Here is a 22,039-nt window from a genome sequence, read left to right on the forward strand (position 1 = left end):
AATAGTTTTTCAAAAACACAAAAAAAATTTTTTTTATGAGTAGCGAAATAGTTTTCTTTATTTTGACTACAGTTGGAGACCTTGCACAGTAGTGGAATTTTCAGTCCATGGGAGGAGCACCTCTCCTAACTAACAGTGTTAGAGAACTCGCCTACGCCCTGGACCAGCGCTAGGTGGCGGTATGCATAGTCTATGCTAACTTCTTCTATGGCACCGCCCCAGAAATGACGTAAATCTGTTTCCGACGCGGAAAGCCCAGCGTGAGAAGTAAATATGAACAAAAATCCTGTTTTGATCATTTGATTTGATTAACCACATTTTTTACTGTAACGTTCGTTTCATACAAATGATTCCGCGTCACAAGGGAGAGATGTAACCATGTTGTGAAGTGTTGCTTCCGTTACATTGTGAACGTTATAACTCAGGGTAGTAAGTAACATGCACGTTTGACTCACGTTAAGCACTTTGTTTACAGCGTCCTGATCAGGAGGTAAGGCTCGTTTGATCTGACTCTGGTTCTTTAAGTCTTTCTCTCGTCCTGAAACAAACTGCAATATATTTGTGTTAATGGTCGAATCGTTTTTATCAGGAATTATATATTTAAAGACGCAACCTAGCACTTTGACTTTGCTAGCTTTTAGCTGCTGCTTAGCTCTGTGCAGCGGTGGAAAAGGTACTCACATTTTTAACTTGAGTAAAAGCATCAATACTGCAATGTAGAAATACTCTGTTACAATTGGAAGTCCCGTATTCAAAGTGTACTTGAGTAAAAGTACAAAAGTATCGGCATCAAAATATGCTTTAAGTACTAAAAGTAAAAGTACTCCTTGTGCAGAATGTCCCATTTCACAAGTTCTAAATGTATAAAGAATATTTTAAAAATAGCTTGTAGATAGGCTATTTTCAAATGGCCGAAATATATATAGGGCTGAAGTGGTTAGTGTGTTTTGTAATTATATAAAGAATCCACAAAGTAACTAGTAACCAAAGTTTTCATATAATTATAGTGGAGTAAAAGTACAATATTTTCCTCTGAGATGTAGTGGGGTAAAAGTATTGAGAATTGTAAATACTGAAGAAAGTAAAAAATACCTCAGATTGTACTTAAGTACATGTAGGACACCACTGGCTCTGTGGTTCTCAAAGTGGGGTCTGGGGATCCCTATGGGTTCTTGAGAGGGGCTTCTAGGATTGGTTTAAATAGTTTTAAAAAGTTTTATTCACTAGTAAGATATGGATTATTGTTTCACAATTTGACTGTAAAACCTGAAACAAACATTACGTCATCTGTTCTGACAGACAACATGGCTGATCTAGAGCAGTGGGTGAACGACCGTCTTCATGACATCCTGGGATTGAGTGACAGGTATGTGGCCCAGTTCATGATTGGCACTGCTCGGAAAGCCTGGGACCCTCAAGACTTTGTTGATCGCCTTAAGAAAACTGGCACGATCGACATTGACCAGAGAGTGATCGAATTCGCCCAAGAGCTCTATGGCAAGGTAAATGTTTTTTTGTAGTTCATTTGTTTGGTTTACTGTGCTCCAGTCATTGCTTGAGGCTGACCAACCAATGCCAGATCTTTGGGTCAGAATACAATTTTGAAGAGTAGACCACCGGCACCGATTACCAATATTTTGACCAACCTGTTTGAAAAACGTAGCTTTGATAACATTTTCTATTTGACAAAATCAAATAAACACATAACTTTTTGATAGATAAAAAATGAACATACAAACTTAACTTGATTTTATTTAACCACTTAAAGCAGCACGATGCAACATTTTAACAACTATATAGCATATTATGTCCTACAAAATTATAAAGTTACATGTTTCAGAAATAACAATCATCCTTCCATAAATGTATAGACTCAGGGGGGTCCCTGCTAGGGGCTTGACTGTACTTACTATGTATAGAGGAGACAATGAGTTTAATCCTGGCATTTGCCATGGCACCAAGAACTGCCAGTCAATGCGAAGACTGGCCTATCACAGCGCGCCCTCGCCGGAAATGCTTGCAGAGACTCTTGGGTAATGAAGTCAAAGACGTTGTCTGCCATGTTATTTGTATCCAAAGTGGCCACTGATACCCCATACTATAGTGCTGCTTTAAGCCAATATATAAGATCAGGGGGCGTTTTGTGTTTGTCAATTGGCTATTTTCACATATTTCTGAAGAAATGTGCTTATAATGACATGCCCAAAATAGGGGCGGCAGGTAACTTGAAGTGGATAAAAATCAGGACGAATCAGCTGCATATCAATGTTATAATAAATAATTAAAAAAATAAAAATAATGGCCAATATATCGGCCACACTGATATATCTGTCCGGCTCTAATCAATGCATTCTGCCCGGGTTTCCAAATCGAAAAGAGTGGACTCTGCAAAAAAACGTTGTATTCGAATGGTTAAAAAAAGTAAAAGTAGTCATGGAGTCAATGTGGACCATTTATTCATAATTTGTACACTCCTTCACTTTATTGTAGTCTGTGATTTGGGGTATCTTTTTGAGAACTGGGCAGCAATGGCTCAGGAGGCTATTAAAGTGAACTCAATTCAGGCAGTATCCAGTGTGGTCTTACAAAGTCAAGTGATGAATCTCTACATCTGCCTAAAATGATGCATCCTAGATTCCACGCAAGCAGGTTGCTGAGAAGCCGGCGAGAGCGGTAGAACGACACGCCATAGAGATGGACAGGAAGAATCGGACGTACACCTTACTGGAGGACAGCGAAAGTGATGGAGAGGCAGTGAAAGAGAAGGAGGGAGGGAAAAAGAAAAGCAAGGACAAAGGAAACAAGAGGAAGCACATCAGGCAGAAAAAGAAGAGTGAGTCATCAAGTGAAGATGAACCTACAAAAAGGTATGTCCAGTGCTTGTGTCTGCTGTGTTCTTTTTTCCCTCTATACTTCATGTTACTGACATTAAATTATGTTGTTGGTACAACAGAGTAGGCTCCCCCTGTGTTGTACATTGATATTAGTACCTTGTAGTGTTTAGTACTGATGCTTGAATATCTTTTGTTCTTTTCTTATTGTTCTTTTCTTATTGTTATACACGTAGAGACCAGAAGGAGCCCAACAAGAAAGAAGTGGAAGAAGAAGAGGAGGAGTGGGAGAAGGAGGAGAGAGAGCGAGTACAAGACATAGAGGAGAGGGATGCTTTTGCTGAGCGAGTGAAACTGAAGGACAAAGACAAGACACGGAACATAGCGGAGAGGACTGACAAGAAGGTGGGCACAATGATGTGCTAATGTGTTAATGATGACGTAGCTTTATGAATTCATCAGAGTTGACCCACTATTGTATATGATGTAATGCCTTCCATTTTGTTTTACTACAGGCTTATGAAGAGGCTCAGAAGAGACTGCAGTTGGCTGAAGAAGATCAAAGGAAAATGGTGAGTGCTTTGACTGGCATCATCGTGATGAACACAAATATTTCAACTGAAAAAAAAATCCCTCACGCAAAAAATAATATACACGTATATCTGAATTGTTACTATTATTACTACCACAAACTGATTCATAGAGGTAGGGAAGCTGACACCACACATGATGTATTCTACGAAGATTCACCGTCTTTGGAGGATAACATTGCATGTTGGAAAACCTGGAATATTTTAATTAATTTTTCAAGTCTTGGATAATTACCAAAAAATTATTTCCATTTTGACCATGAAAGTAGCCTCATTAATCATTAAATTATAATAGTAGTCGTGTATATGCAGTCGATTAATTATTTCTTAAAAAAAGTATGAAATTTCTGTTTGTTATCTCATCTCATTATCATTAGCCATGTAAATGTTTCTTTTGCTCTTAACCACACAACTAAAATGTATACTCCAAAGATTGTATGTAGCCATAGCATTCCCCAAAGTGACCCCAGGCCAAATGATATTTCCATCCATTTATTCTCAACTCCATATGCAGCAATCTCCTGTTTTTTGAAAGACCCTCATGGAATCATTCACCAGGAATCAAAATAATGACAGAGTTCTCACATCCCTTCCTAGTTGCCAGAGCTGAGGAAGCGATCACGCTGGGAGTACCTGCAGAAGAGAGAGTCAGAGAAGCTGGAGGACCTTGAGGCCGAGATTAAAGACGACGAGTACCTGTTTTCTACTGAGGAGCTGACAGAAAGGGAAAGGAAAGAACTGGAATACAAGCGCACCCTCCGCGACCTGGCCAAAGACTACAAGAAGGCCGGAGCCCACGAGAAAGATGAGAGAAAGAACAGATACTACATGCCAGAAGAGAAGAGAAGCAAGGTAGGAATGAGAGATGGAACAAGTGAAGTTGTGATACAAAGATTGTTGGTTTGATTTATTCATTGAGGATTTCTTTTGTTCTCCCCGTTCTCCTCTCCTTCCGTACAAATTTGTTTTTCCTTTCTCCCTCTCATCCACCCTCCTCCAGGAGGTGCCACAGAGGGACCTGGAGTTTGATGACATGCCCATGGAGCTGGGAGGAGAGCAAGGTCGCTGGGAGGAGGAGAGGCTGAAGACTGCCTCCTTGAGCTTCGGGGCCAAGAAGGAGCGGGAGCGAGGCATGCAGGAGGAGCGAGACAAGTACCAGTTGATCCTTGAGGAGGATGAGATGATCAACTTTGTCAGCAGCGCCATCACCATGAAGGGTACTCTGTCAGAGCAGGTGGGGTTGTCATAATGCCATCACTGGTTGCCATGTTATCAGCCCATTTAAATTAGGCAGGCTTGGAAATAACACCTTGACAGGTTGTACCATGATGGGTACAACCTGTATTAAATCAGACTGTTCTGTTATAAGAGATATTTGGACTGAGAACAAAGGGATTCTACTGTTGCGCCTCAGCCTTAAACGGCCAGTCCGGTGCGTCACAAGGGTAGAGACAATAGATGCAAAAGGGAAGGACGCTGGAGCAGCACAGACTATTTAAGCCTTTTATTTATGCAGTGCAAGTAACAAGAATGACTAGTCATTCTTGTTACTTGCACTGCATAAATAAAAGGGACTGCTTTGAAATGAATTTGCCTATGGCACTGGTTATTGAAATTAATATAATATTAATCCACTGGACGTGGAAGATTTTGAAATTCATTATTGAATAGAACCGAATGGTGTTACAAATATTCATTCCTTTGTAGATTGCACATAACATTTTTATGGCAGGGTCTTTTTGTATGTGTAACTGACTTGACGTAAAAGTGGTGTTCTCCCTGTGGGTGTGTTCAGGAGCAGGAGACCCCGTCCGTGTCTGAGGCCGAGAAAAAGAAGCAGTCCCTTCAGGAGGTGCGACGCAGCCTACCCGTTTTCCCCTACAGAGGGGACCTGCTGGCCGCCATTCAGGAACACCAGATCCTGATCGTCGAGGGGGAGACGGGCTCCGGAAAGACCACACAGATCCCACAGTACCTCATAGAAGATGTAAGTGAAAGGCTGCTTGCTGCTGTAAAAAGAGAGTGTACATGGTCAGCAGAAATATGGTCTACAAAAATAAATTAACGTTATGAATTTGGATTAAAGTAACAAGCTACCTAACAATCTTGTTGATTTACACTGATGATGATGGTTGCATGTCAGTTATTTCCTACGTTCATGCCTGCAATAAGCAATATTTTACTGCTAGAAGGCAGCAATTAGTAACGTTATTGATAACTGGTTACTTTAGATGTAGCCTGTGGCAAAGCACCACAAAATGGTATTATTGTGCTGTATTGTTCCTTCATAGTGTTTGAAACCTGGAAATCAACCGTTACCTGCACCGAGACGGCAATAAGGCACATATGAAAGTACAACACTTGGTGCACACCACTTAATTGTCTCCGCCAGGCCGAAAGGCATGGCGAGAGAGTATGTTTTGCACCCTGTCCGTCCGTCCGTCCGTGTGTGTCCGTCTGTGAACAGCTAATCTCCGACACCGTTGGCTTGATCGCAGCGAAACTGTGCACACACACTCCCTGGATGCCAATTCAGAACCTTTGCCCCAAATCTTTCACATGGGCCTGTTATAGCGCCACCAGGAGGACGCTTCTTCCAAAACAATTTTTTTGACAGTACTCCTACAGATTTTGTCCAAACATCACGCAAATCGGTACACAGTATCTCTATAGTCATTAAACGAAACCGGTATTTCAGATTTTTCATATTCCAACCTGATTGACTAAAAATGGCTTCCAAAGTTTGCAGGAGTGCTCCGTTTTGAACAAAATGCCTCAAATCATGATCACAACATGAAATTTCCCTGAAATTCTGCACACACATTCCCACTATGCCGAGGAAGAAATGCCACTTAAAAATGTTCAAATCAGCCTCATGGTGGCACTGTAACAGGCCGATTCGTGTTTTTACCTATAACTGCACCGAACTGTATAAAACTTTGTATGCGCAATCCCTAGAGGCCAAGGAAAAGCCTTTGCCCTGCATTTTTCACATCTGCCTTTTATAGCGCCACCAAGAGGCCGACTTATGTCAAACACATTCTTTTATATTACTCCTAACCATTTTATCCAAATTTCACGCGAATCGGTACACATGATCTCTATAGTCCTGTGATCAAGACTGATCTGTTTGATTTTTCATATTCCATCCTGATTGGCTAAGGGGTTATAAGGGGCTATTAACATCTAAAGTTTGCAGTAGTGCCTTGTTTGGAACAAAATGCTGCAACTCATGAACGCAGCGTCTGATTGCGGTGAAACTTTCCACGCACATTCACACTATGTTGAGGAACAAATACCACCCTTTTAACATTGGCCTGTTGTAGCGCCACCAGCAGGTCAAATTCAGCGAAACTCATTTTCAGAAAAAAATGCCTCAAATCATGAATGCAGTGTCCGATTGCCGTGCACGGCCTAGGAAGAAATGGCCCCCTTTTCACATTGGCCTATTATAGTGCCACCAGGAGGCCAAAATAACCTACCTGACCTGGCGGAGACCTGTGCTCCGAGTCTAGTTAACTCTGTGACAAACTTGACCTTGAACATGGGCTATTATTTGATCATCACTTACCATTACTCTAGCCTAGGGCTGTGAATCTTCTGCTAACTCACGATTCGATTTGATTCCGATTCTTGGGGTAACTGTAAAGGTTGACCAAGCGGCCAAGGCTCCAAAAATGAACAAGTTCAGAATTTGCAGATCGTTGAGTTTTATTTCTCTCACATCTCCGGAAAACAGTCCAATATGCAGCAGGTACATAGTGAAAAATAAATAAGACGTGGAAAAATAGACTTACAAAAATGATAGAATTACTTAAAGCACAACTAAAGACAACAAACCATACAGTGACTGCACAACAAGGCTATCCCTTAACTAAGGGCCCTGGCAGCTCTGTCTCACGGCTGTTAACGCTTTGCTTGCCAAGTTCAACTAACTGACTGTCACTTGCAGCCTCCCTTAAATAGGAAGTGGATCCTACCACAAGCACAGACACAATTAACCTCAACATTAGCTTATCTACAAGCTTACAACTATCTGATGAATAAATAACCTACCACATAAATAGATGTTGTACTTTAAACTAAACACCATTTTGGGTTTGCATTTACTTCAAAAAGACCTAGAAATACTTTGCTCATTAACATTGTCAAACACCCCTCCTCCTCTACAGTACATGGCACGTTCCACCCCTTCTTAAACCCAAGACTAGCTGCGTGCGTGCATGTGCGGACCCTAGCCTTATTCAAAAACGTATTTGTGGACCTTCAAGATTTGTTGTTGAGTACCCCTGATAGAGTAAGAACTCGATTTTGGGGAATTGTGAATGATTTTAAATCGTTCACTTTCACAATTTTTACATGAATCGATTTTTCCAACACCCCTAATCTTCCAACCACCCTTCTCTTTCAGGGCTACACCCGTGGAGGCATGAAGATCGGATGTACACAGCCTCGCAGAGTGGCAGCCATGTCTGTGGCAGCCAGAGTGGCAGAGGAAGTGGGCTGCAAGCTGGGCAGTGATGTGAGTTTGGCACACCCCTCTGCTGGTTTATCTTTTCTTTCGGGGTGTTCTGGTTTAAGTAGTAGGACATTTCAATGCATTTCTGGAGGCTAAACCTCTGTGTAAAATGCACATAAATACATTTCTGATTTATCAATCTTCTATTTCGTTTGCATGCCCTCTTCTAGGTGGGATACAGTATCCGTTTTGAGGACTGTACCTCAGAGAGAACAGTTTTGAGGTACATGACAGATGGCATGCTGCTAAGAGAGTTCCTCACTGAGCCTGACCTGGCCAGCTACAGGTATATTGAATTGACTGACCGACTGTTTACCCTTAGTCAATGGCTTGAACGTCTCTCCTTTTTTTTCATCACCACGTTAGGTTGTGATTGGAGTTAACCAGTAACGGAATGAAATAATGTCCATGATCCAATCATCCATGATGTCAATCCATTGCATTGAGATGCCAGATGTAAATGTTCTCATTAAATAAAAATAATATAATCTCATTATTTTCCAGTGGATGATCATTATCGAGCTCCTCTTGCTTGTTTTTAGATTTATATTGTATATATTTTTGCTAAACACATCCTTGAACTTATATTGGGTTAACCAATATTGTATTTCTTCTACCCATTATGATGAGTGATTGCCATTAGGGGACTTTGTGCATATAGAGACAACTCGGTAGCATGGAAGACTACTTGCATAGATACACAAAACACTGGCAATTAAGACAGAAACTCGCCCGAAACTGCTAACTCCAAAACGCTCATTGTTCAGGAAACGAAAAAACAAAATATAAGTTTTTCAGGAAATGAAAAAAACAAAGCAATACTGCCTCATCAAAGTTGGTATAGTGACTTTATATATTGTCAGATACTTGCATGTGTCATTATATTATCAACACTTTACCCAAATCGCGGGTAAATCAACACTTTACCCAGCGCAAGTGGAGTTAGTAGTTTCAGACGAGCAGAAATCAAGCTGAAATGGAGTTAGGTGTCCAAACAGTAGCTCCACTCGCTGCTGAGGGAGAGGTTTCAAAAGGGTACAAATTCCCAAAAGCTAACAATGGATCTCCAAGCTCACAATGCATCACAACAACGTGTGAATCAATGCCCTGATGCTTCATGACACTTATTATATAGGCCTACAATAATAAACAGGACTTTTAATATTACAATAACTTCTGCAAAGAGGTAGTAGAACTAGCGTGGCAGAAATGCTACGAACGCCTTTCTTCTTGTCACATTGCTCTCCTTATTAAACACTTAATAGATTTTAGAAATATAATTACTTGTTTTCATAACATTAGCGTCAGTGCTAAGTTTGATAAACAGGTACACTGCATAGTTTTAACAGACTACGGGGAGTTTGTCTACGTGGTCCTGCTCCTCGTTCACTGCGCAGCGCGCTCTACTCATGCTGAGAAAAGGCAGCACTGGAGAGGAGAGGGGGAGTTGTTTGTTTTTGACGGACAGTTTGAGGATCCAATGGAGTTGGGAGTTTTCGTCAGAGGCGCTTTTTAATACTTTTCATTGGTTCAAATGTTTAGATTTTTTACACAGACGTAAAGGGTGTTCAATAGCGTTGATTTATGAAAAAAAAAGAAAAGATGAAAATGGAGTTAGCTGGTTCGTCCTGGACACCGACGATATATGAGTTCATAGTTTGTGTCTATTGTTGTGGGACTTTCTTCCCATATTGAGTATGTATGTGGTTGGTATTTCAGTCTCTTAATCATCTCTTCTGTCCTTAACAACAGTGTGGTCATCATAGACGAAGCCCATGAGCGGACCCTGCATACAGACATCCTGTTTGGGCTGATCAAGGACATAGCCCGGTTCAGACCGGACCTAAAGGTTTTGGTGGCCAGCGCCACTCTGGACACGGAGCGCTTCTCCTGCTTCTTCGATGACGCTCCTGTCTTCAGGATACCAGGCAGGAGGTTCCCGGTTGACATCTACTACACTAAGGTTAGAAGCCAGCATTGCTAGGTGTATAATTCTTTAGTTTTGACCGAAGCAGCCCAATGTGATCTTTGCAGTGTTCCTGGGGACATCGTTATCCCCACAGAGGTCAGCATGTTACTGTAAATGCAGTAACAGTATGGTGATTGCAGAATCTCCTCTGGCTTGTGCTAATGTCAACCCAACTGTGCTGCTTCCAAACCACTAACCAATCATAACCTCAGTCTGAAGTGACTGCAGTGTTTGTCTTTTTTTAGAGGAGCGCAGAGCTTGGTCCAAGTTGCCAACCCTTTGCCTAGCTCCAGTCACTACAAAAGAAGCCACGCACCACAAATGACATGCACACTGCAAATAGCATAAGAGCAGTACTTCATTGTGCATATCATCATATGAAGAACATTTAATAGCTAGCATCACTTTTATCTTTGATCAGTACTGTCCTGATAGTACTAGATGTTTTCCTTTTTATTTTCGGTGAGCACTGAGCAAAATGCATAAAGAGGGGACCGCAAAAAAGTGCTGTGGCACTCTCGGATAGTTGCGCCTTCCCCAAAACATTTAATCTGAAAAGCAAACCGTTGGGCCTATCTTAGAAATTATTTCTGGCTGTATTGGATTCAAGTTCAGTATACCGTAGGTTCTTTTTGTCTCTGCCAGTCCGAAGGTGTGGCCGAGACTAACATTTCGGCTCCGTCCGTCCGTCTGTGTACAGCTAGTCTACAGCACCAATCGACATGAAATTGTGCACACTCCCTGGATGTTCTTCACATCGGCCTGTTGTAGCGCCACCAGGAGGCAGATTTTTGGGGAAAAAAATGTTATATGACTCCTACAGATTTTGTTCAAACATCACGCAAATCTGTACACATTATCTCTATAGTATGTGATCAAGACGGATCTGTCCGATTTTTCATATTCCATCCTGATTGGCTATAGTATGTGATCAAGACGGATCTGTCCGATTTTTCATATTCCATCCTGATTGGCTAAGATGTCTTCCGAAGTTTACAGGAGTAGCTTGTTTTCAACAAAATGCCTCAAGTTATGAACATAGCGTCGATTGCCGTGAACGTTCATTCCCACTAGGCCGAGGAATAAATGCCACCCTTTTCCCATTGGCCTGTTATAGCACCACCAGGAGGCCGATTTTTGCTAAACGCATTCTTTGCTATTACTCGTACAGATTTTGTCCAAACATCAAGCAAATCTGTACACATTATCTCTACAGTCATGTCATCAAGAAGGACCTGTCTGATTTTTCGTATTTCATACTGATTGGCTAAGATTGACTTCTACTACCTGGCCTGGCGGAGATCTGTGCTCCGAGGAGCAGTGTTAATTTTGACAGCAAATTTTGATTTAGTTTTAGTCATAGTCTTTTGAGTAAAATTACATTTAATTTTAGTCATCTGAAATGTTTTAGATTTAGTCTAGTTTTAGTCGACTAAATATCATAGATTTTAGTCGACTACTATATCACAGTTGATTTTGTCAGTCTAGTTTTTATTTGTTGACAAAATTGTCAATATATTTATTCTTAGTCATCATAGCTTAGTTTTTATTTAGTTTTCATCCGTGTGAACAGTAATCAGTTTTTTTTTTTTTTTTGTAATTAAAGTATTTATTCATTTTTCAACAAATAAACATGACATAACATAACAGACAAAAACCAACAACACAACAGTACATATAAATTAAACAACAACAACAACAACATAGAATACATAAAAAAAAAAAAATAATAATAATAATAATAATAAAAAAAAAGCAGGCAGTCATAACTAACTAAGCTAAGCGGACAACACCCCCCTACACCCTTTTAGTCAGTTGTGATTATACAGTTCGTGATCTGTTTCAACACATGATCAATGCAGCAACCCTTTTATGTATAAAAAGAAGAAATCCCATACTAGATGGAACTTCCCTTTTACATTGTTTTTTCTGGCAATCAGATATTCATAAGATGCAGTCTCAGTCATAAGTTGGGAACAGTAATCCGTGTTATAGTTTTAGTCGACGAAATTCACACTGCAGAGGAGCACATTTTTCTAGGTATTTTCTTTTTAGCCTTTTCTATATTTAGTTCAGTAGGTTAGAGGGTTTGAGTATCGGATAAACGTCATGTATCCTATCTAGGCCTTTCAGATTGTGTTAGGCTGCCGCCTTTAAGTGGTTGGTGGTCAAGTTACAGCAGGTTCCTTTCCATGTCTCTGGTTACATAGAAGGACTGAGATGAGTAAAGCCCTGAGGTGGAGTAAACGTAATATTATCATTGTTACATATTGTAGCCTGTATTATGTAGTTAACATACAGTAATCAGAGACAAATCAATCGACGTGTCTAGTTAGTGGCACATCCGCAGAATACACAGGCCTGGCTACTTCGTGGTCGAATTAAGTCTCATGGAGTGAGAGGAGATATCCACCGTTAGAAAGATGTGACCCGGAATGCACTTATACAACACTAGTGTTGTGTAACTGAAATGCATATTGGAAAATCATGTGATTGTGTGTAGCTTGTAAACTTTATTTGTGTAGCATGTAGTACAAGGAGCTTTACACAGTGTTGAGGAATAAATATCAACAATATTGCAGAGCAGCTGCTTTACAACAGCTTAGTACACATGCTCAATATTAAAACTTTGGGGGATGGAAGCATATAGTATGTTTTTAGCCGTGCTATTAGCAGGCCCTAAGGATGGCTTTGTCAGTTTGTCCACCCTTCCAATTTTCAACACTGAAGTCCCCTATGATTGAAATTGTGTTCATTAAAAGATAGTGTGATATAGGGCTGAAACACTTTAAAATAGTTCATTTTTTTAATAATGAAGATTTATTTGTTTCCATGACACAAAAGGGGGAATAAATGAATAACCAGGAAAAAAAAATCAAGAATGTAAAATCTATTGGTGCTGATTTATTTTCCTCTATTCTGTGATGTACTGTAGGCTCCAGAAGCAGACTACCTGGAGGCATGTGTGGTGTCTGTGCTACAGATCCACGTCACCCAGCCTTTAGGAGATATCTTGGTCTTCCTTACTGGACAGGTATTTTCATAACCAATGCAGATATTTAACATTTATGTTTGTGTGTTGCACAGCGAAATTAGCCTACGTACATGCTCTCAATGTGTCTGCGACGCATTGAGAGCCTGTAGATGGACTATTTTCGGTTATTATTTTAAGATTAGAGCATGTTGAAGTGGTCAAACTACTGTAGCATACATGTTCAGAAGCATCTTCCATAAAATCTTAATAGTCTTGGATATTTCATATAAAAGCAAAGGTTAAAGCCTCAATCTGTGATTTATTCACCCGGTTGTCAGTATGTAGAACAGCAGGAACAATATTACTAAAACATACAAAAGTAATTTTACATACTGTAATTGTGTTTCAAATTGCACATTAGGACTTTAGGTCACACAAACATTTTCAGTGGTGAGATGTTATTTAGCTTTCATCCATGTGTTCTGCAGGAGGAGATCGAGACTTGTTGTGAGCTGCTTCAGGAGAGATGCAGACGACTGGGTTCCAAGATCTCTGAGCTGCTGGTGCTGCCCATCTACGCCAACCTGCCCTCTGACATGCAGGCCAAGATCTTCAACCCGACTCCGCCTGGAGCTCGTAAGGTCAGACACAGATATTACATGGGTTTGTCATTTGCCTTATACTGTGTAGTCTAGCTCAGTTATTCTCAACCTTTTTAATGTCAATGATCCCCAGTTTGATATGCGTTAGGCCATGGACCCCATTTGATGCAATTTTTTCTTATCTTTGGGACCCCAAACTAACTAGTATTCATTTAACTCTCAGAGTTACAGACCCATAGTCCGTTTGGACCCCTGGTGGTCCCCGGACCCAACGTTGAGAAACAGTGGTCTAGCTCACTCACTCTCAGCATGGAGGCTGGGGACCCCCAGGGGCCCTTCAAGGGAGATCCAGGGGGTCCTCAGCTAAAATGATTGCGTGTTATGAACCAAAAGGGGCGCTTTAGAGTCTGTAACTGAAGAGTTTACAAATGGAACCAAATGGACCCTCACAGATCCAGTTGGTTCCATTTGTCAGAGTTGAATTAACACTGAGGATTTTACAGTGTAGACTGGGTTCCCAGAGGTATAAAAAGTTAAATCATATCAAATGGTCTGTAGCCTAATGCATAATTCATAGTTCTAATTCTTGTCCCTAGGGGGTGCTGTGATGCAATGAGTTTACTGTAGATGTAGAGACAAGCTGCAATCATTGGCTGTAGTAGATCGAAGTTGTTGCATTATCACTAATCAAGTGATAATTGATAACAAGCCATTGATAACATTGTTTTGTAACTTTAATCTACATTACATACTTATGCAATGCTTACTGGCTTTATCTTATGGCCCTGTGTGCTCTCTCCCTGTCATTCCAAGGTGGTTGTGGCTACCAACATAGCGGAGACCTCTCTGACCATAGACGGTATCATCTACGTCATTGACCCAGGCTTCTGCAAACAGAAGAGTTACAACGCCCGCACTGGCATGGAGTCTCTAATTGTCACGCCATGCTCACGGGTAATTCACTTTTCTTTTTTAAATATATTTTTGGGGCCTTTTCTTCCTTTATTGATAGTATTACAGTGAGGATAGGACAGGGAGAGAGAGATGGGGAGTGACACGCAGCAAAAGGCATCGGGATTCAAACCCGCGACGTGCATTATAGCCTATATGTTGTTTGCGCCTGGACCGCTTAGGCCAGTGGGCACCCCGGCAAATCACTGGCCGTGGACTTTATGGCTCCTGAACCGGTAGAGGCACCCAATTTCTACAAGCTCTGAATCCAGGAGTTTGAGGTGACACAATCTCATTGGCTTACCTGACCTTGGAGGGCACCAATCCCTTACCTAAACTTAAGCATTTCTTAACACGATGTCTGAACACAATCAATTCAAACATACTTGAAGTTAGCTCTGCTCCGCTCACCTCTATTGCACAATGCATCCTCGGGGAGTGATAATGCCACTTGTGGAGCCACTGCCTTTGATAGTTTCAAGCAGCTATTTCAATGTTACATAGCATTTAAGCTAATGTCGTGTAATCACAATGTTATGAAAACAATAACATCTGTATTATGCCCTTTATGTCTATTTATGTCTAAGACATTCTGCCTTAGTTTGAAATGTAACATTCCTGAGTGTTGTGTATGCCCTCAGGCATCGGCCAACCAGAGGGCGGGCCGTGCTGGCAGAGTGGCTGCTGGGAAATGTTTCAGGCTGTACACAGCCTGGGCCTTCAAGCATGAGATGGAGGAGACCACAGTGCCTGAGATCCAGAGGACCAACCTGGGAAATGTAGTCCTCCTGCTCAAAAGTCTGGGTGAGGGGAGAAATTATTTAAAAAAAATGTGATTCTACAAATAACAGAAGACCTTTTTTCCCCACATACCTTTTATTCAATTAATTGATCTTTAGCTTACTAGAAGTAGGCTTGAGCATAGTGAGTAATGTGATCTCACATATTAAAATTCCCGGCAATCATAACAATAAGCATGTAGGTCACTGTTTGTTCGCTATCATCTTATCCAATGATTCACTTTTTCTTGCAGGCATCAATGACCTGATTCATTTTGACTTTATGGACCCGCCCCCTCACGAGACCCTGGTGTTGGCTCTGGAACAGCTGTATGCTCTGGGTGCTCTCAACCACATGGGAGAACTCACTAAGGTACTCGACATACATACTTAGGACTGGGACTAGAGCTTATAACGGTGCTGATCTTGCTTCTAAGATAAATTATCTTTTGTTTGTTGAATAAAGTCACACCTGTAAGCATGTGTTCGTCATGACACATTTAGTTTGAGATGGACATAATTATAGATATTGAAGTGACACAGGACTAGATTCATGAATTGTACTGTTTATAACTGTTGACAGTGAGAAATTAATTTAGAATGCTTGTCCAGGAGGCTTTTAAAAAACGAATGGAAAGAGGGAAAAGAAGGGTGCAAATAGAGACTCTTAGAGAGTCTTAAGCATGGCCACTTTATAAAGTGCCTGCGGGCATGTCTTTGTGTGTGTATGAATGAGAATCAGTCGAAAAGGAAATTAAAAAGTAATTGAAAACCTTAGATTTGTCCTTGAAATATCATGGATTTGCTTTGAGTGGGTATCCTAAATGAGGGAAAACTAAACCTATCATTGTTAAAATGTTTCCTTTTTACATTCACATTTCTTTGTAAATACCTGTAAATAATACCATCTCAAAATCCAACACAGTAGAATAGGTATCGGATAACTGCCAAAATAAAGCAAACTCTTCCGGCAGTGAGTGCCACAATGTACTGTATGTTGAAAGCAGGGTTCATGTTAAGTTTGATGTGCATTTTTCTGGCTTGTCTTAGGTCCACCAAACCTCTAGTAAGTTACAGATGTATTGTTTACTGAAGTATTTATTATTATAGTTGACTCCTCTGCCCATCTTATAACATGCTGGGCGTGGAGCTTAAGACAACCTCGAACTCTCGGTAGGCTTTCCTGGGCCCCTCTGTTGACTTTCATGTATCATCTATGGGCGTCTTCACTCCACTCCACCGTTCTGTGCATACAAACACAAAGTAAATACATCACGCACAGCCTGTGGCACATTTCCAATTCTCGCGACTCCCTTCCTTAGCGACTAAAAACTGTATGTGATACACAAAGTGTCCTTTCAACTGTTATCACCCGCACAATCTCGTTAATCACTGAAACTCTACACGAAAAATGTACATTTTTCAGACAAATGAGCCACTGGGCCTCATTACAAATTGTTAGACAAGATTGTAAAACACTTTTTTTCTTTTGGCCTAGTCTTAAAATGTGTAATGAGTAGTAAATTGACTTACTTGTTGTGTTGTTTCAGATGGGTCGCAGGATGGCTGAGCTGCCAGTGGATCCAATGCTGAGCAAAATGATCCTAGCCTCTGAACAGTGAGTGTCTGCTGATACTGTATCTAACATTACCCATTGTTCTGTCAACAACTCAAACTCCACAAAATCCTTCCACTTTTTTCAAAATGCTTTTCTACTGTACCTACCGTAGTCCAACCACACTCATTACATTCCTTTTGTTAAAGATTCCCATAAGAAAGTACAAGACGTTATTGTAAGAATCCAACATTTTGAAACTTTTCAGTACCTACAGAGTAACATTGATTCTGCATATTTACCCATTCAGTCAATTTCTTATAATTTGATCCGCTTTGGGCATTGAAATTGGCATGTCACCACGTGCACTTTCTCACAAAACACTGCATGGACACAGGCACCACTTAAATAGCTCTAGTTCTTGTAGAGGTTGGTACCAGGTGACGGCTCAAACACAAACCCTTTCATGTCTGCTTAAGTACTAGGAAAGCTGGCAAAGCCTCAGTCATTTTTCCTCCTCCACCCCCATTTCTAATAGGTATAAGTGTTCAGAGGAGGTGTTGACAATAGCAGCAATGTTGTCAGTGAACAACTCCATCTTCTACCGACCTAAAGACAAGGTGGTGCACGCCGATAACGCCAGGATGAACTTCGTGGTGCCGGGAGGGGACCACATGGTGCTGCTTAACGTCTACACTCAGGTAGGGGACCACATGGTGCTGCTTAACGTCTACACTCGGGTAGGGGACCACATGGTGCTGCTTAACGTCTACACTCGGGTAGGGGACCACATGGTGCTGCTTAACGTCTACACTCGGGTAGGGGACCACATGGTGCTGCTTAACCCATTAAGACCGGGAACCGGCACCGAGTGCCACGCTACGAGCTTGTATATCTTGGAACATTTTGTGCAAATCTTTGAATACATATATTTTTTGGGAAAATAAAATGATACTTCCCCGGTCTAAATGGGTTAACATCTACACTCGGGTAGGTAGGGGACCACATGGTGCTGCTTAACATCTACACTCAGATAGAGTTGAAACATACAATAACAATGACATCAAATAACAGTATGTCAGACTCTGCAGCTCATATCAGATCAGTCTATGTATTGTGTGTTGTGGTTTTTGTGTCCTGATGGCTGCTTGGTGCAAAAGGAATTTCCGCAGGGACAAATACAGCATCTATCTATCTATATCTTTGTTTTTGCGCTGGAAGATGTAAGCTGAATAAAATATAAATAAATAGGGATTCAATCAATCAACAGGAAGTAAAGTTTTAGACCTTTACTTCCTGTTGATTGATTTAATTCCTAACATCTGGGAAAACGAATGCCTATTGAAAAGGGAAAAGGGACAAAACCTTGCAGAAAATGCTTTCGTACCCTGATCCCAGGAGACGGTGACCTTAACCCATTAATACCTGGAACGCATCTGTGTCACTTTAGATGTCTTTGGCTATTCAAAAATAGCAGATATACAAGCTCATAGCGCGGCACCGAGTGCCGCGCTATGAACTTGTAGATCTGCTATTTTTGAAAAATCGTGAAAAAAATTTTTTTAGATTTTTTTCCAAAAACTGTTAGGATTTAGATTTTTTTAAAGAATCGCCTCAGGTCTTAAAGGGTTAATAACTGTATATCCTTTTCCGTCAGTGGATGGAGGCCGGCTACTCCACCCAGTGGTGTTACGAGAACTTCATCCAGTTCCGCTCCATGAAGAGGGCACGGGATGTAAGGGAGCAGCTGGAGGGTTTGATGGACCGTATAGAAGTGGAGGTGGTCAGCTCCCAGAGCGACAGCACACCCATCCGCAAGGTCAGTGCTGTCTGGTCATGCTAAATGGGGAACTTGTTGTTACTCGTGCCTAGAACATGTGTTGGACTGATTTTAACATCAACAATCTCACCATAATTTTGCAATATACTGGACACTGATGAAAACTCTTAAGAAAAATATATATATATTTGAAATGGAAACCAGAGGAATCATCTACTCCAAAGGCTGCCTGTGTATGGCTTTTGCCAATCTGGGAACCCATCGCCAACTGAAAATGAAAAACAGCGCCCTCTGCTGTTTGTTCTATGTCTGTTGGCTCTGGGGGGAAGAAAACGTAGAGCCAGAGCGCAAGGAGACCGGTGTTTGTGTATGCCTATGCCGCGTCACTTCCGGTTGGTGCGCTTGTGTTTTCATTCCCACTAACAATATTTCTACACGGAACACTAACACCACTTCTCCCAGAGAACATGGATCGTTTTGGTTATAAGCCCACTTGTTTCTATGATGAAAGAGTAAGTTAAAATGTGAATATATTTCCGTGGTTTTGTCTGCTCCGCGGACGCTATTGTTAAATTAGTTTCGGTTTGTTTCGAGGGGGAAAGATCGACGGACATGTGAATCCCGCCCACTACATTTGATTGGGTAAAGCGCGGCCTGCTTCCTGATCTGAAGGCACGCCCACTTGTAGCCCAGTGTGTACATGTTACGACGAGCCTTCACGACAGATTCTCACGCAGTGCAGAATCTGTTCTTGAGAGATTAGGCTTTTGCAGATGGACCTCTATAAACCTTATCAGAATGTATCAGTTGTGAACGCACCCCAAAGCACATGAGATAAGGCCTGGGTGTTTCTTTAGTCAGTGTCAGTGAGATCATGTTACCTTTGTCAACAAATCCACTACCACTAAACTGGCTAATGGAATGTTTTTAGTTGGTTACTTTTCTTCACCAGTAACATGCCACATTATAGTAAATATTTCATGTGTCAGTTTGTCTAGAAAATAGTGCCAGACACTGCGAGCAGTAAGATACATAATACATCAGCAAATTAGGAAAGTCAGCGGTCATATGTAAAATTTTTATGTGACAAAAGCACCTGTTGAATGTAAAATAAAATAAGTTGAGATCCCTCAACTTATAAATGTCCCAAATTCCCAGTAGGTTAATAAGGTAATAAAGAAAATGTAGATCACTGGCTTCCTTTAAAACACCCCTGAAAATTCACCTTTCAGGAGGCCAAAGGGGGAGGTAGTTATCACTTCTCCCATAGACAGGCGACCCCCCCCCTTTCTTTACCCGCATTCGCCGCCCCCCCTCCCCCCTTTTTTCCCTCTGTACATATAGTGTTTTATATTTGTGATGATATTGAATGTTTGGTGCTATTTTATATGTTGATGAATTGAATACCGAGGACCCCAATGGAAACTAGACCGCAAGGACTTTTTTGGTGTTATCCTTTTAGACAAAGTGTTTGACTGTACTCGTGCTGTTTTTACATTTCTGTCTAATGAAATATTCAATCAATCAATCAATCAATCAGGTATCTAGTGATCTACAGTATGTCTATTTATAGCTAGAGATATGGATATATAGATGTAGATATACTGTTTATACCCTAATCCACTTCCCTCTCTTGCCTCTCTCTCCTCAGGCAGTAACAGCGGGGTATTTCTACCACACTGCGCGGTTGAGTAAAGGCGGCTATAAGACGGTGAAGCATCAACAGACGGTCTATGTCCACCCCAACAGCTCCCTGTTTGAGGAACAGCCACGCTGGCTCATCTACCATGAGCTGGTCTTCACCACTAAGGAGTTCATGAGACAGGTCTGTCTGCATCACACAATGCAGTTCACTGCCCAATGGTCACAGTAATATTTATTAGATTTTTATGTGTTTTGAGTGTTGGTGGTTTGGTAGGTAAAGGTGGTAGTTATTGTTTTTATTTATTTAGTATGAGTTGAAGTAGCTTATGTGTTAGTTTGCTAAGTTTGTTTTGTTAGGTTTTTCTGGTAATGCAGAATACTCAAGTTAAGTTTTTTAACTCAAATGCAGTAGTCATTGTTCAAACATGTGAAATGCGTAGTCTCAATCAAACACATCGGAAAGTCTTCTTAGAATGATTCAATGATTGAATGATGGTTTCCTCTTTAGCTGGTATCCTCATTAGCGTGTGACCATGTGCCAATTAAGAAAGAAGTCTGACCAGAGATTACTGTACCACACTAACAACATTTGCCTTAGAGTTTCTGTTAATTGATGTATCACTTTTCCCCTGTGTGAAGGTGATTGAGATAGAGAGTGGCTGGCTTCTTGAAGTGGCTCCTCACTACTACAAGAACAAAGAGCTGGAGGACAGCAGCAGCAAGAAGATGCCACGCAAACTGGGCAAGACAAAAGAGGAACTAGCTTCTAGTCTGGGCTGAGCTGAAGAACAACAAGTGACACAATCCCACTCGCACTGGTGACTGCTCTGTTTGCTAACACATGGAACTGAGCGATGGGTCCAGAAAAATAAAAGTTGATCAAAACCTCATGTGGATAAGCTATTATCATTAACACAGTTGTGTGAGCTCAGCCGCAACAAAGGAATGCTTATGTCCTTGCATTTGAGCTCCCTGCATCAACAGAGCCATGCCTCGCAGCAGCAGAAACAGGACTTGCTGGGTTGGTTTTTACGGCTCAGTAGAAAACATGAGACTACTACTGCTTTGTTTTTCGAAGTGCACTTGAACACCCACCAGAGGGGCTTGTTTGCTTAGCCTAAATAAAGGCCTTTGCTTAATCTTATGGATGTGAAAGCAAGGCATTGTAAGAATGGTAAATGGACTATTAACTCACAAGCAAACATCAAACTGTGTTTGACCTGAGTGTGACTCTGTTGTTATTTTTCTATGACAATAAACATTTCTAGCTACTTTTTTCTGGCCTGTGATGTGAGTTTTTGTGTTTTAGAGTACTGGTTTTCAAACATTTCAGGCCACGACCCCCCCCTAAATAATCATATTTGAACTGGGGACCCCAACCGTGACAAGCATTGGATTTGTTGGAGTTTGAGGCATAACATTTTGTTTGACTCTGTTCCACAGATAGATATTGTGAACATTTTCGCAGGTTGGCTATTTTCACAATTTTTGCCTCTCTCTTGGGTCATATTTGGGGGGGACCCACAGTTTGAGAACCACTGTTTTAGAGAAGGAATGTAGGTCACGTGGTTTGCTAAAATTGCAGCATAATCGTTAGTCATGAAATCATACATACTATTCATTAACCAGTTCAGTTAGCCTAGTTTTCTATTTGCCTTCATTTGTATGAGGAAGTTCATTGATATGCACCAGGTATGTTATATTTAGACAGCTAGTGTGGGTGACCTATTATCCATTGTCAAGCCAGTTAACAGCAACTTCCAAGGAAGTCGATGTGAAGAATTTGAAAAGAAGGGGGAAAAAAAAGAAATTCCCTTCGTTTTTGACTCTCGGAGCACCACCTCC

General features: G+C 41.1%; 1 protein-coding gene across 1 annotated transcript; it reads left to right on the forward strand.

Annotated features, from left to right (window-relative positions):
• Positions 1 to 252: 252 nt before the first annotated feature.
• dhx16 (DEAH (Asp-Glu-Ala-His) box polypeptide 16) lies at positions 253 to 21,470 on the forward strand. Its single transcript, XM_080426437.1, has 21 exons — positions 253 to 490; positions 1,300 to 1,502; positions 2,635 to 2,867; positions 3,068 to 3,236; positions 3,347 to 3,403; positions 4,019 to 4,273; positions 4,422 to 4,655; positions 5,217 to 5,408; positions 7,833 to 7,943; positions 8,111 to 8,226; positions 9,693 to 9,903; positions 12,845 to 12,943; positions 13,372 to 13,524; positions 14,299 to 14,439; positions 15,078 to 15,240; positions 15,470 to 15,588; positions 16,766 to 16,833; positions 17,309 to 17,471; positions 18,428 to 18,589; positions 20,202 to 20,375; positions 20,834 to 21,470. Exons 2-21 carry the CDS (start codon positions 1,305 to 1,307, stop codon positions 20,972 to 20,974), a joined length of 3,159 nt encoding a protein of 1,052 aa, XP_080282563.1. The 5' UTR covers positions 253 to 490; positions 1,300 to 1,304; the 3' UTR covers positions 20,975 to 21,470.
• The last annotated feature ends 569 nt before the right edge of the window (positions 21,471 to 22,039 follow it).

This window comes from Gymnoscopelus braueri (assembly GCF_963280865.1).
Source record: "Gymnoscopelus braueri genome assembly, chromosome: 4".
NCBI classification, from domain to species: domain Eukaryota; kingdom Metazoa; phylum Chordata; class Actinopteri; order Myctophiformes; family Myctophidae; genus Gymnoscopelus; species Gymnoscopelus braueri.

Excerpts from the sequence above, each read along its gene's own strand:
- dhx16 (XM_080426437.1), top strand. The coding sequence starts at position 1,305 with ATGGCTGATCTAGAGCAGTGGGTGAACGACCGTCTTCATGACATCCTG. Across the intron at positions 5,409-7,832 it reads CACAGTACCTCATAGAAGAT|GGCTACACCCGTGGAGGCAT; the intron begins GTAAGTGAAAGG and ends CTTCTCTTTCAG. Across the intron at positions 17,472-18,427 it reads TGCTTAACGTCTACACTCAG|TGGATGGAGGCCGGCTACTC; the intron begins GTAGGGGACCAC and ends CTTTTCCGTCAG.